Source organism: Aulostomus chinensis, chromosome 17, assembly GCF_037954235.1.
Source record: "Aulostomus chinensis isolate RoL2024-O1b breed Wild chromosome 17, RoL_Achi_v1.0, whole genome shotgun sequence".
NCBI classification, from domain to species: Eukaryota; Metazoa; Chordata; class Actinopteri; order Syngnathiformes; family Aulostomidae; genus Aulostomus; species Aulostomus chinensis.
Window position 1 is genome coordinate 17524678 of NC_141336.1, and position 12072 is coordinate 17536749.

General features: G+C 43.6%; 1 protein-coding gene across 2 annotated transcripts in view; it reads left to right on the forward strand.

Annotated features, from left to right (window-relative positions):
* Nucleotides 1-12072, forward strand: part of asap2a (ArfGAP with SH3 domain, ankyrin repeat and PH domain 2a) — a 47995-nt gene extending 35923 nt beyond the window's left edge. The window contains exons 13-29 of one of the 2 annotated variants that reach the window (XR_015109712.1): nucleotides 247-295; nucleotides 558-724; nucleotides 1882-2015; nucleotides 2675-2769; nucleotides 3190-3379; nucleotides 3549-3634; nucleotides 4097-4212; nucleotides 5692-5759; nucleotides 5837-5944; nucleotides 6535-6778; nucleotides 7425-7577; nucleotides 7865-7970; nucleotides 8170-8228; nucleotides 8401-8480; nucleotides 8844-8963; nucleotides 9616-9691; nucleotides 10247-12072. Coding sequence is in view for 1 of the 2 variants with exons in the window: in XM_086182170.1 (XP_086038296.1) it covers nucleotides 247-295; nucleotides 558-724; nucleotides 1882-2015; nucleotides 2675-2769; nucleotides 3190-3379; nucleotides 3549-3634; nucleotides 4097-4212; nucleotides 5692-5759; nucleotides 5837-5944; nucleotides 6535-6778; nucleotides 7425-7577; nucleotides 7865-7970; nucleotides 8170-8228; nucleotides 8401-8480; nucleotides 8844-8963; nucleotides 10247-10321 (1850 nt within the window). In the remaining variant the exon portion in view is untranslated. The remainder of the gene's footprint in view (nucleotides 1-246; nucleotides 296-557; nucleotides 725-1881; nucleotides 2016-2674; nucleotides 2770-3189; nucleotides 3380-3548; nucleotides 3635-4096; nucleotides 4213-5691; nucleotides 5760-5836; nucleotides 5945-6534; nucleotides 6779-7424; nucleotides 7578-7864; nucleotides 7971-8169; nucleotides 8229-8400; nucleotides 8481-8843; nucleotides 8964-9615; nucleotides 9692-10246) is intronic. The other variant, XM_086182170.1, reaches the window with a different exon arrangement.

Below are 12072 nucleotides of genomic sequence, written 5' to 3' on the forward strand. Positions count from 1 at the left end.
TTGAACGTGAAATGCATTTACTTTTTGTGTTTTGAGAAAATTGGATTTATTTTTGTTTATTGAAAATGTCAACAAGCCAGTTTAATAGCATTTTGGAATCAGGACGCTCGTTTGTAATAAATCAATTTGACTTCATCTCCACAACCTTTTCATTAACGTCCTCTTCTCTTTCTTTTCCCACTTTCACAATTGACTCACCTTTCCTGTGGACTCCATTTTTTGTTGTTGTTGTCTTTATTGCTGTAGATGACCGAACGTATCACTTCCAGGCCGAGGACGACCAGGATTGTCAAATGTAAGTGCCTGTTCCTTTCTGTTTCCCAACAGCTCCTACCTTCTGCCCAGCCAGACGCTCTCAAGCCTCGTTTTCACCTCCTGACGATAAATCCCAGTATCACTTCTCCTGCTGCGCTCTTTTTTTGAGACTGTCATCCTGTCCTTCGCCTTCTCTTCCTGTTACCTTTCTTCCTCTTTCTCATTAGTCTCATGTTCTTTTTTTTTCCCTGACTCACATTTTCTCGCCGTCTCTCCTTTCTTGGCTCTTCCTCTCTTTTCAGCTGGATCTCAGTTCTGCAGAACAGTAAGGAGGAGGCGTTGAACCAGGCCTTTAAAGGGGACCAGCATGTTGGCGAGAACAATATCGTGCAGGAGCTGACCAAGGCAATCCTAGGAGAAGTCAAGAGGATGACAGGCAATGATGTGTGCTGTGACTGTGGAGCACCCAGTAAGTGGGGAAATCCTCTCCTGAGAAATGATTGACAGTGACATTTACTTTTTATTTCATTTGACTAAGTTGTGAAAATCAACTTGTGCAGACTTGATACTAGTGATAAATCACTTCATCTTCCTGCCAGCCATGTTAACGCAAGTTTGACTATGACAGCATTACATCTTAATTAGAATCCCAGATTGTTTTTTTTTTAGTCTTGTTTTTAAAAAAAATTTCTTAGCAGGGTAAAAAAACGCAAGTGACACTTTCTGTATAGTAACACATTCTCTCCCATAAAAAAATACATAAAATAACTATCCTTAATGGATTTAGTAAATGAACTATGCTTTTCAACGAGGCTCAAGGTTCACTACGTTTCCTCTTTGCACAAGGGATCTTCACATTCAGCTGAAGTGCAGCCACCTACATAACCGATCATAAACTGCTGCTGTTGGGGATCAGTGAACAGCTGCTGCTCTGCCCAACATCAACATTAGTTTTAAAATCAGACCTGAAACCTCATGTGTTTATGAAGTACGTGGATGTCACAAACGCTAAGACATTTATAAAGAATTGTTCCGTATGAATATGTGTAACATTACATCCCGAGCTGCCCAACTACTTTTTTTTAAAGATCTTAAAATAAATTAACACTTCAAAAATTGAAGGTCAGCAACAGGGATTATTTGAAGCCTCTAAAATAAATAAACAAAAATCATTTGCTGCTTAGAAAAAAAAAAGTCTCAAGATGAATTTAGCAAGACTTTAATTTTGGAAATATTCGATCTCATCTTCTCTTTCATACACATGAGTCATTTTTCTCAACTCCAATGATGCTCCCTCTGGCAGAGGTTTATGATATACACTGCGCTACACATCCATTGTGCTGTTGGATGGACTTCAAAGTGGACTGTTATGGTTCAGCGTGGTCACTTTCCTCTGACATTGTGCGCTATGAGTCTAAAAAGCCTTCAGGCGACCATTAAATCTCCTGAGTCCACAGCCGCTCTCCTCAAGGACACATCAAAGTTGGCTCATGGGCTGCACAAATTACTTTAGCTTTACTGCCGTCTGCCCAAGGACAGTGTGCCGCGCATATTCATGTCGTTGAACTCTCCTTACCTCTGATTCACTCTCTTCCCCCCCCCCGTTTTTTTTTTTTTCCGTTTCAGACCCGACGTGGTTGTCTACCAACCTGGGCATCCTCACCTGTATCGAATGTTCCGGGATCCACAGGGAGCTGGGAGTCCACTACTCCAGGATCCAGTCTCTCACTCTGGATGTACTCAGCACCTCAGAGCTCTTGGTAAATCAGCATCCGTTATGTCCGTGATTGACTTCACAAACCCCTGTTATTTTCTCAGCTATTGTATGAATTTTCTCTCAATATCTCCCGAGGAATTCTTAGACAGGCTAAAAACTGGAGGAGATGAGAGGAAATGAGGGGTGGGAGTGAGGATGGCGGGCTGAGACCGAGGAAATGAGGTGACAGCAGGGAGAAGAAAGGAGCGTTACAGCACCCTTGGCTCCCTCCTTCTCTTCTCTGAGACCTCTGGACGTCTCCACACTTAGAATAGCTTAGATTTTTGTTTGGTTTTTCTAATCACTGTTTGGTTTAGAGCTTTAGCGCCTGTGGGACGATCGAGATTAAATGCCTGCAGTCACGATTGCTTTACTCTGAGTTAAGACGCCAGGAGTCCTAACCGCCATCAGATGAGGAGTTCATAAAGACACACACACACACACACACACACACACACACACACACACACACACACGCAGATCTTCACTTCATCCGTCCAGACAGAGGTGTGAGGTGAATTATAGCGTTTAGATTAATGTATAGGGTGTAGAAAATTGTGTATAACTAGTGTGTGTGTGTGTGTGTGTGTGTGTGTGTGTGTGTGTGTGTGTGTGTGTGTGTGTGTGTGTGTGTGTGTGTGTGTGTGTGTGTGTGTTCCACAGCTGGCCAAGAATGTGGGGAATGCAGGCTTTAATGAAATCATGGAGGCGTGTTTAAGTGCTGAAAATGTGGTGAAACCCAACCCTGCCAGTGACATGTAAGTCACCCCTTCACTTTCTCTCCTCCACACCCCATCTCCTCCTCTCTCACCCACACTCTTCCTCCCCAGTCTCACAGTTTCTCTGGTGTTATCAAGCTGATTGAAAACTGTTTGCAATTGACAGTAAGAATTTGATCAGGTTGTTTGATATTGACCGATTGCCGATTGATGTTTAAACAGTATAACTGGCCAATAGCCGGCCTAACTATCTGGGAGATTTCATTAAATTATAGCTAGCATGTGTTTGCAAGCTCACACTCTCCTTTTTACCATTAATATACATAATAGCACTCACTGATCATGTGTAATTGATCCTCGTGTTCTCTCATTGGACTGTTTGAACCAGCAACTATTCAACTAGTTACTAATTAAATGATCCACGTTATTTGTTCTGCCTAACTGAACCATTAACCACAGGCAGGCGAGGAAAGACTTCATCACCGCCAAGTACACAGAGAAGCGTTTCGCCAAGAAGAAGTGTCCTGACGCCACGTCACGCCTCCACACGCTGTGCGACGCCGTGAAAGCTCGAGACATCTTCTCCCTCATCCAGGTCTATGCCGAGGGAGTTGACCTCATGGAGCCCATACCTCTGGCCAACGGACACGTCAGTACACATGATAACAATCCATCAACTGTGACTTTGAAACTTTCTGTCGCTATCTCCTCCACCAGACGTCTGGCTGCTGATACACCCCTTACATCGCTCACAGCTCGTGTTCCCAGGGGGTTTTAATAAAAATGTTCTTTTCTTGCATCTTTTTTTTTAATCTCAGGAACAAGGGGAGACGGCGCTTCATCTGGCTGTCAGACTGGTGGATAGAACTTCTCTTCACATCATCGACTTTCTCACTCAGAACAGGTAAACACAAGCAGAAAACAGGTGCTGCTTTCCCCCTTTCACTTTTTTTTCTTTTACTTACAGATAGACCGTCCATCTGTTGGAAAAAAAATTTGATACCCACCCCCCAAAAATACACACACACACCTGCTGTCAGACATAACAACATCAGTAGCCAACACACACCAGAACTGGCAATTCACCTGTCCAACGTTCCTATGTGAAATGGTATGAGGTCCCCCGGGTTTAATGAAGTTCAGTTTAAGTGGCGCCACTCATTTTCACATAAGCTGAATTCAAACATTACTTAACACCTGCACAATAACATTTAGACATTAGCCTACTTTGTCATATTTTTTTCTAAAATTGCGGCAGTTACGGACATTTTTTGAGGGAATTTGATGCTCACTGAAATATCGGAGTTATATTTTGTGTCATGAGAGTTTTTATTTATATATTTTGTCTGTCTGTGTCTGCTGGCAGCTTGAACTTGGATAAGCAGACAGCCAAAGGCAGCACAGCTCTGCACTACTGCTGTCTGACTGACAACAGTGAGTGTCTGAAGCTGCTGCTGCGGGGGAAGGCCTCCATAGATATCGGTAAGACAATGTACCAACATACCCCCCCCCCCCCCCAACCCACCCCCCAGGCACTCTGTCGATCTCTCACTAGTTGAATACATTTATATCTCACCGGATTCCACTTTCTGCTACTTGATTAGATTTCAGAGAAGAATATTCTACTTTTATTCCTGAAAGTCATAGATGCTGATTAATTTTCTTTGAAAATAAATGCAGCTTCCTAAATTTATTGACTGTGTTTTTAAAAACAAAAAAAAAAACAGCAACAACTCATAACATTATTGGAGTTGATTTTATTTTTTTAAACCAACATTAGACAACGTTTTTAGCCTAGTAACAGTGTCAGTATCATTTGTGATGCTCCACCGGCTTGTGAATGAGGAGAGGTGCCTGCCCTCGGTGCTCCTCCATATATCTGTTTCTTTAGTGTGTAACCGGAACTGACCAGGCATGAACACCCCCCCTCTCCCCTCCCCCGCTCACGCTGCTGTTCTCAGCGACTGGAAGATAGATCAACATTCCCAGCACAGACCGGTACAGGAGGTTTTACGGTAGAAGCTAAGAGCTAAGAAGAGGAAGAACAAGAAGAGATGTAAAGCTAGCTGAGGGTCCTGATCAATGGTCACGTTCTTGGGCCTGTTAAAATAGGTTCTTGCTTTTTTCTGTCCCCCTGTCTGAAACAGCATCTGTTTCATTATTTTTAATCATGTAGCACATGTATAGCACTTCCTGTTCTTAATTTAACTGTGTCCTTTATTGTGGCATTTGCATCAGCAGAGCTTGCGTAGCAAAACTTTATTATACTTTATTAAAAAAATACTTCAGCCTGTTTTATTCTTAGTCAACTAATTTTAAGCTTTTCAAATCAGTTATTTTTTCATTATTCTCTCTCTCTGACCATATTTTGGCTTTTTGGAATGTAATGCCACTAATTTCTTGAATGTTTTAAATTAGAAAAAATTCAGAATGCACTTCTAGATAAAAGTTTTGAGCAATCATTCAGGCAGAAAAACCTTCATCAGTTTTGAGGTTTCAGCAGATAAAAACTCTCCTCAACCAACAACTGTAAAACACATCATTCGTAAGGAATACACCCGAGAAGTACTTCCTTTTGCAATAACTTCACATTTTGATGTGTTCTGAAGATTAGTAATGCAGGAATTTGCGGTACTGTTTAATTGAATCATCTGTGTACAAGCACTGCAACCATGGTCTCACGCATTTTCTCTCTCGCACACACACACTCACATTTTTTTGGACCAAATCTTTGAGTTCTCAGAGTTTTGTGCAACTGTTTCTCACAATGCTAATCTCTCTCTGCAGCCTGACGTCAACAAAACAGCCAGATAATAGAGGAGGTGGAGAGTTGTTCAGTGTGGGAAAACAGTTTAATTACACTTTTCTCTTGTCACAGTCGAAGGGTGGGAAGTTGAGTTTGTGTTCATGTGGCATGTTGCTACAACACTGATGACATGTTTTTGTTGTTTTCCCATCCAGCCAACGAGTCCGGGGAGACACCGCTGGATATCGCTCGGAGGCTGAAACACCTCCAGTGCGAAGAGCTGGTGAGCTTTTTCTCTGAACACATCACTTCATACAACCTTTCCGTCAGACATTTATGCAGGTTTGTTTGTGTGCGTAGTTGAATCAAGCACTGGCTGGGAAATTCAACGCCCACGTCCACGTGGAGTATGAATGGTGCCTGCAGCATGAAGACTTGGATGAGAGCGATGAGGATCTTGACGAAAAGGTGAAGAACTGCTTGATGGTGATACAGCAGAACTCCCAGAGTGCTGGAGACCTTTCTGAATGTGAATAGCTGTGTGCCACATTTATGTTTAATTTTCCATTTAGGTTGGTATTTTTGACTAACTGAGAGGCTCAGTCAGTGTAAGAGAAGGGCCTTGACTGTTGATCTTCAATATTTGTAAGGAAGTCATGCTTTGGTTGCCTGAAACAAGTGTTTTATGTTCTACAAAGTGATGACTGACAAAACTTTCCAGAAAAGTAATGAGTTATTTTTAATTAATTGTTGTTGTATTTACAATTCAAAGAAAATATTAAGTAAAGTCTACTGACAGGAGAATTTCTGATACTTAGGAAGGCCTGTTCTTCTCAATGAATCTCACTATTCAGAAGTTGTTAAGATTTAATAAACAGAAAAGACCAAGGATATCAGACTTGACACATGTCTGAGTTCATCCTCACTTGTGATGATGGACTTGTGTCCTCTTTTATTGAATATCCATTTATACAGACTAAGCAGTGATTCGATCTGATTGGACTCTAACAGATACTGTTGACCAATACTGACACTCTGAACCTCTGCTGCCTATTCAGCCCAGCCCTCACCGTCGAGACGAGCGTCCCGTCAGCTGCTACACACCCAGTAGCAACTCCCACCACCAAGGCGGTCTGGGTTCTGGTGGTCGTGATGCCGTCAGTATCACCAAAGACAAGCAGCGTGCCTACCTGCCCAATCTGGTCAACAACGAGACCTATGGCACCATCCTCAACACCAACTCGCCCCAGCCAGGCCTGCCCGCCACCACCTCTGCTCCCCCGCTGCCTCCAAGGAACCTGGGTAAGCTGCAGGAAGACTGGACAAAAGGTACAACGTTAGAGCTGATTCTGATGTTTTGCGTTTGGTGACAACATGACTTGGCATCTCAACACCAAAGACATGGAGCCGTCACATTGGAGATTGACGGATTGTGTCCAGAAAGTTGTTGACCCGGATCAGCTCAGTGCTCTCATCCAAATTAACTCCCTACAGCAGCAGCAGCAGGTGTCCGCCATCTGTTTTTTAGACACTCAATTCAATTTCCTAAAAAGGGACCGAGCTTAAAAATGATGAAATGCGAGAAAGAAAGAAGCCGAAAACCTTGAGGGATAAAAGTCTGTTTGTGTGCTGCTAAATAACCTCATCATAGCTGGGCAGGCCAACCGCACTGTGACACTTCCATTACAGTCAGTCTTTAATAACATTAGTGGCCGTCTGGAGCGCCGCCAAGGAGCAGAAGACAACCAACCAGCTGTGCTGCCCACCTCACCACAGCCCCAAGCCTCTGCATTCTGTGCATTCCCGCTCCCCATTAACTGTCGCTCTCGATTACACTCAAAGAGAAACAGTTTGACTTTTAAAGTGGACACTCATTCAGGGAGAGTGCATTCTCTTCCTCTGCTCCTCTCTCTAATAAGTCTTCTCTTCCTCCTTCTCTCTCTCTCAGTCCAGTTATCTGGTCTTGGAGGGAGCAGTCAGTCCTCAGCATCCACGAGCTGGAAGCCTGGTCCTTTAGACCTGGTTGGACGTCAGAGGTCGTCCTCAGATCCCCCCAACATGCACCCTCCTGTCCCCCCCATCAGACTCACCTCAACCGGAGGTACGGGGATGAAAACTTTCCAGAGAGTGCATGTTAAGTGTTTTATGTATGAATGTGTAATAAATCTTACTGTATGAAGGGAACAATGTTTTGTTTTGTTTTGTTTTTTTAATAATAACCCCAAATCTGCCAGCTCATTGAATCTGCCCTGAATCTTTTGAGCTGCAATACAGTTTTCCAGTTGAATTTTAATTCTAACCTAGTACACATTTATTTTTCAATCAGTTAACAAATCAAAGCAAATATATATTTTGGAAATGTGTTTGAAAAGTTTCTGTGTGTCTCAGGTGTGGGCCCCTCTACTGTGGCCAAGATGGAAGCTTTGAACATCCAGGCTAAGTCCGGTCAGGGACCTGCAGCGTCAAGAGCCGTTCCACCCAAATCACCTGCTGGGTAAGAAAATAAAAACCACACGTATGACTGCAGCTGTAAAGATACACGGCAGAGTGAGTCCAGGTCTGTGCAGCTTCATTAACTACACAGTAGAAGCTGACACACACACACACACACACACACACACTGGAACACGGTTTATTTCTTCAAGGCTGTGTGTCTCCCAGCACTTTTCAATCCTTCCTCTGTTGTTTTTCAGCAATGATAAAAGTTTCTCTCGAGGACCTCTAAACCGCACAGAATCTATCGAACGACCAGGTGAGTAAACCAAAAACAAAAAAAGATGAAGAAGTTTGTCCGTCCAGGGAAGTTCGTTAACTCTCCAGCATCATTACAAAGTTGTAGTCAGTTGTTTCACTGTCTGTCTGCTCCCGTTTCTTCTATGGAAGGTTTGTTGTCGTTGTGATATCATTTCCTCTTCCTGTTCCAGCTAAGGAAGTGCCAGGATGCCCCCAGAACTCCACAGGTCAATCTCTGCCTCCAGCCCCCATGCCGAGGAAGGCCTACCCAGTGAGTCCTACATTCTTTCCCCCTGTTATCACCCAGTCTCAGAAGATTGTAAAGTGCTTGTTCATGATGGTGGTGTTCACATCGGAGAGCTGCTGGTTTTCACCGTTCTGTAGTTTTCTCTCAAGTGACAGCATCGCCTGTGCTCCTTCAACTCTGTCTTCAAGTTTTTAACACACTTGAAAGACATCGTTATGTCCAAATCTCAAATTTTAGGGTTGCAGCAGCTCAGCAGCCAATTGTATGTTGTCACTGGATGAGTCTGTGGTAGTTTACGTCTTCCTCTTGCTGCTATTTTCATCTTTTAATATCTTGTTAAAGTCTTAAACAGTCCCTTTCTCCTCTGCACCGCATCCGCCGTCACAGAAGCAGAGGCCGAAGCGAGTGAAAGCCATTTACAACTGTGTTGCCGACAACCCCGACGAGCTGACCTTCTCTGAGGGCGAGGTGATCGTGGTGGATGGAGAAGAGGACCAAGAGTGGTGGGTCAGTATCTGCACACTCAGAAACCATGGTAGCCGTAGCAACGAGCCGTGACCTCATCCTGGACAATATCCTCCCGCCCACTCCTCCACCTCCTCCTCTTTTTCCGTCTGCTGCTGCTGCTTCCTCTGTGGAGCCCCTTGTGTGAACATCCACCAGCTGCAACTTGTTTTCCTCCGAGCCACCTCTGCAGCCATGACCGTATTTAGTCAAACCCCCCCCCTCACTTGCTCCTTGTCCCCTCACGGACCCAAAGTCCCCCAAGGTCCTGGCCCATTGCTCTCCTCTCCGTCCTGCACATCCCCAGTTTGTGTGTCTGAAATATGGTAATGATAGCACACAGAGGAGACAGCGCAGCTGGGGGGGCTGAGTCGGCTCTAGCCAGCGTCTCTGCGGTGCTTTAGTTGGCACTGAAATTGCTCTCTCCGCTGCAAAACAAGTCATTAAATAAGAAAAAGCTGCTAATTTCATTTGAGGTTCTCACAGTAGAAGTACTTCAATAGAGATGCAAAATACAGTGCGGAGGGGCGTTTTGTTGTTTGTAGTTTCAGTTGTATCATTACTTATTGTTCTATTTTGAGCAGAGTTGCTTGACTTTTAGCGTTTGTACAAATACTGTTGGAGCAGATACATGTCTTAGCTTTTTCGTTTCCAGGTGTAGCAGATGTTAAAAATGACATAAGTGGAGATAATAAGGAAGGTTTTCAATATTACCTTCCATAACACTCAAGGTAAAAACCTGGGATTTTCATTTTAGATACTTTTTAGTTGTACTTTCCTTGGTGATGTAGCCTCTTGTGGTAGGTCCAGACTGTCTTCATATTGTGACCAAACACTATCGACCCCCTATGAGATTGATTTTAAAGTCAGAAAGTCTCATTTCGATGTAGTCCTTGAAGATTTACATGAGATAAATAACTTTTACAAATTGTGTAATCTGTCTTTAGTAATACCCTTCCTTTCAATTTCTCTACTCCACAAAGTAATCGGCAGTTACAAATTTGAATATTTGATGGAGAGTTTGTCAGTCCATGGTGTGCAACCACACACACATCCACTGAGTAGGTACACAGATGGATGTGTGTGTGTGTGTGTGTGTGTGTGTGTGTGTGTGTGTGTGTGTGTAGCTGTGCTTCTGTCCTGTGAATGTGATTCAGCTTCAACCAGAGTGAAAATCTTCATTTCTCTCTCTCTCTCTCTCTCTCTCTCTCTCTCTCTCTCTCTCTCTCTCTCTCTCTCTCTCTCTCTCTCTCCCCCCCCCCTCCTCTCCTTCTTCTTCTTCACAGCTGGGCCACATCGAGGGCGCTCCGCTGAGGAGAGGAGCCTTCCCAGTTACATTTGTACACTTCATAGCCGACTGAAGGCCCCCGGCGTCACCAGTGTCGATAATCATCGCTCTCATCTTTACTGGCATCATCAACGAGCTTGTTAATGCACCACTGCTGTGTCGTCATGACAACCGTAACGCCAGGAAGGTCTTGGGTGTTCCTCCCTGTGAGCGGGACTGTATGTGTTGTTGTTGTTTTTTGTTTTGTTTTGTTTTTTTAATGCTTGCTGTTCATGTTCCTGACAAAATCAAGAAGATTTAAAAAAAAAAAACACACACACAAAAAAAACCTGATTGTAGTGAACGACCTCTCGCAATAAATGCACTTTTCTTCATCTTTATCCTTGTAAATAAGACATAATGAAGGTTGTATGTACAGTATTCATTTCTATTCTGCTGCACTGCCTAGACAGTCCTTTAAGTGATAGTAATAAGACGACTACAGCAATGTATTTTACTAGCGACTACAAATGTGAAGAGTCACCGTGCTTACATTCCACCTCCGTGCATGAGTGATTTTACAGACCTTCCTGCTTTTTAGGTGCAACCTTTGAACTCAGTAGTACGCCTCCTCTTCCTCCTCCTCATCCTCCAAGTGGAGGTTTTTCCTAATGGTGCTAAGTTAACCCTGGAATAATACTAGAAGTTGCACCCGAGGGACCGCTTCCCCTGACCCCCCCCCCCCCCCTTTTTTTTTCAAGACAGACTAGAGTTGGAAAAGGGGGGGGGAGTGATGCTGCATGCAGAAATAGCCTTCAACTCATCACGCCGGGGGAAAACCCGCTTTCTCACACGTGAAAGTAACAGAGCTGCATATGCCGTTCTAGATGGTTCTTTACTATTTTAGGTCAAAATGAATGAGACTCACTGGAGCAGCAGCAGCAGCAGCAGCAGCCAGGAATTACCTTCATGCTGAATGTGTATGTGTGTGTCTTCACCTGTCATCTGCCTTATTAGAGGAGTAGGGTGTGTGTGTGTGTGTGTGTGTGTGTGTGAGTGCGAGAGAGACTGTCTCATCTGCACAAGTATAAGCTGAGACTGAAGGAATACCGAAGGCAATAAAGGAAAGGAGTGGGAATGTGATGGGGAAAAAAACCAGCTGTTTCTTCTTCTTGCCTTTGAGAAAGTTCACACTCTCGACAGGCTGCTCCTAAATGAAGTGTGTTGATGCGCGCAGCCATAGAGACGGAAACATCCTTCCTACAAGCTTTTTCTATGTATGTACCTCTCAGAGGCTCCTCCATGTAGAAACAGGTTCATCAATAGCGTTCCCACATAAAACATTCAGTGTAAGTAATAGGTTTTTTGGTCGCAGAGCAGCTGTCTATGTTGGTATTTAGGCATTTAAACTGAGAGCAGAGCCTTCTGCGGATTTGTGAATGACACAAAGAGAAGCATGTGAATCGCAGCTGTCACTTCATCTTGTTTAATATGAACTCACTGGAAACAGGAAGATTTATTATACATGTAAATAGATTTGGTTTTGTTTGTTGATATTTAAATGTAAAATAAAAGAGAGAGAGAGAGAGAGAGCAGAGTTAACCTGGGTAGCGAATGTCTTAATGCACTACGGTGATGAGTAATACAAACCCAGCTGGACGTGTGCGTGCGTGTGTGTGTGTGTGTGTGTGTGTGTGCGTGCGCGTGTGTTTTTAAAGACAAATACATACAAACAAATGGGAATATCAACTAATTCATTGTCATTAACTGTCTTTGGATCACTGCGTTGACTTTATTGTGCGAGTAAATGGGAAAATGAAACTGGAATAAAATGATAATACAACT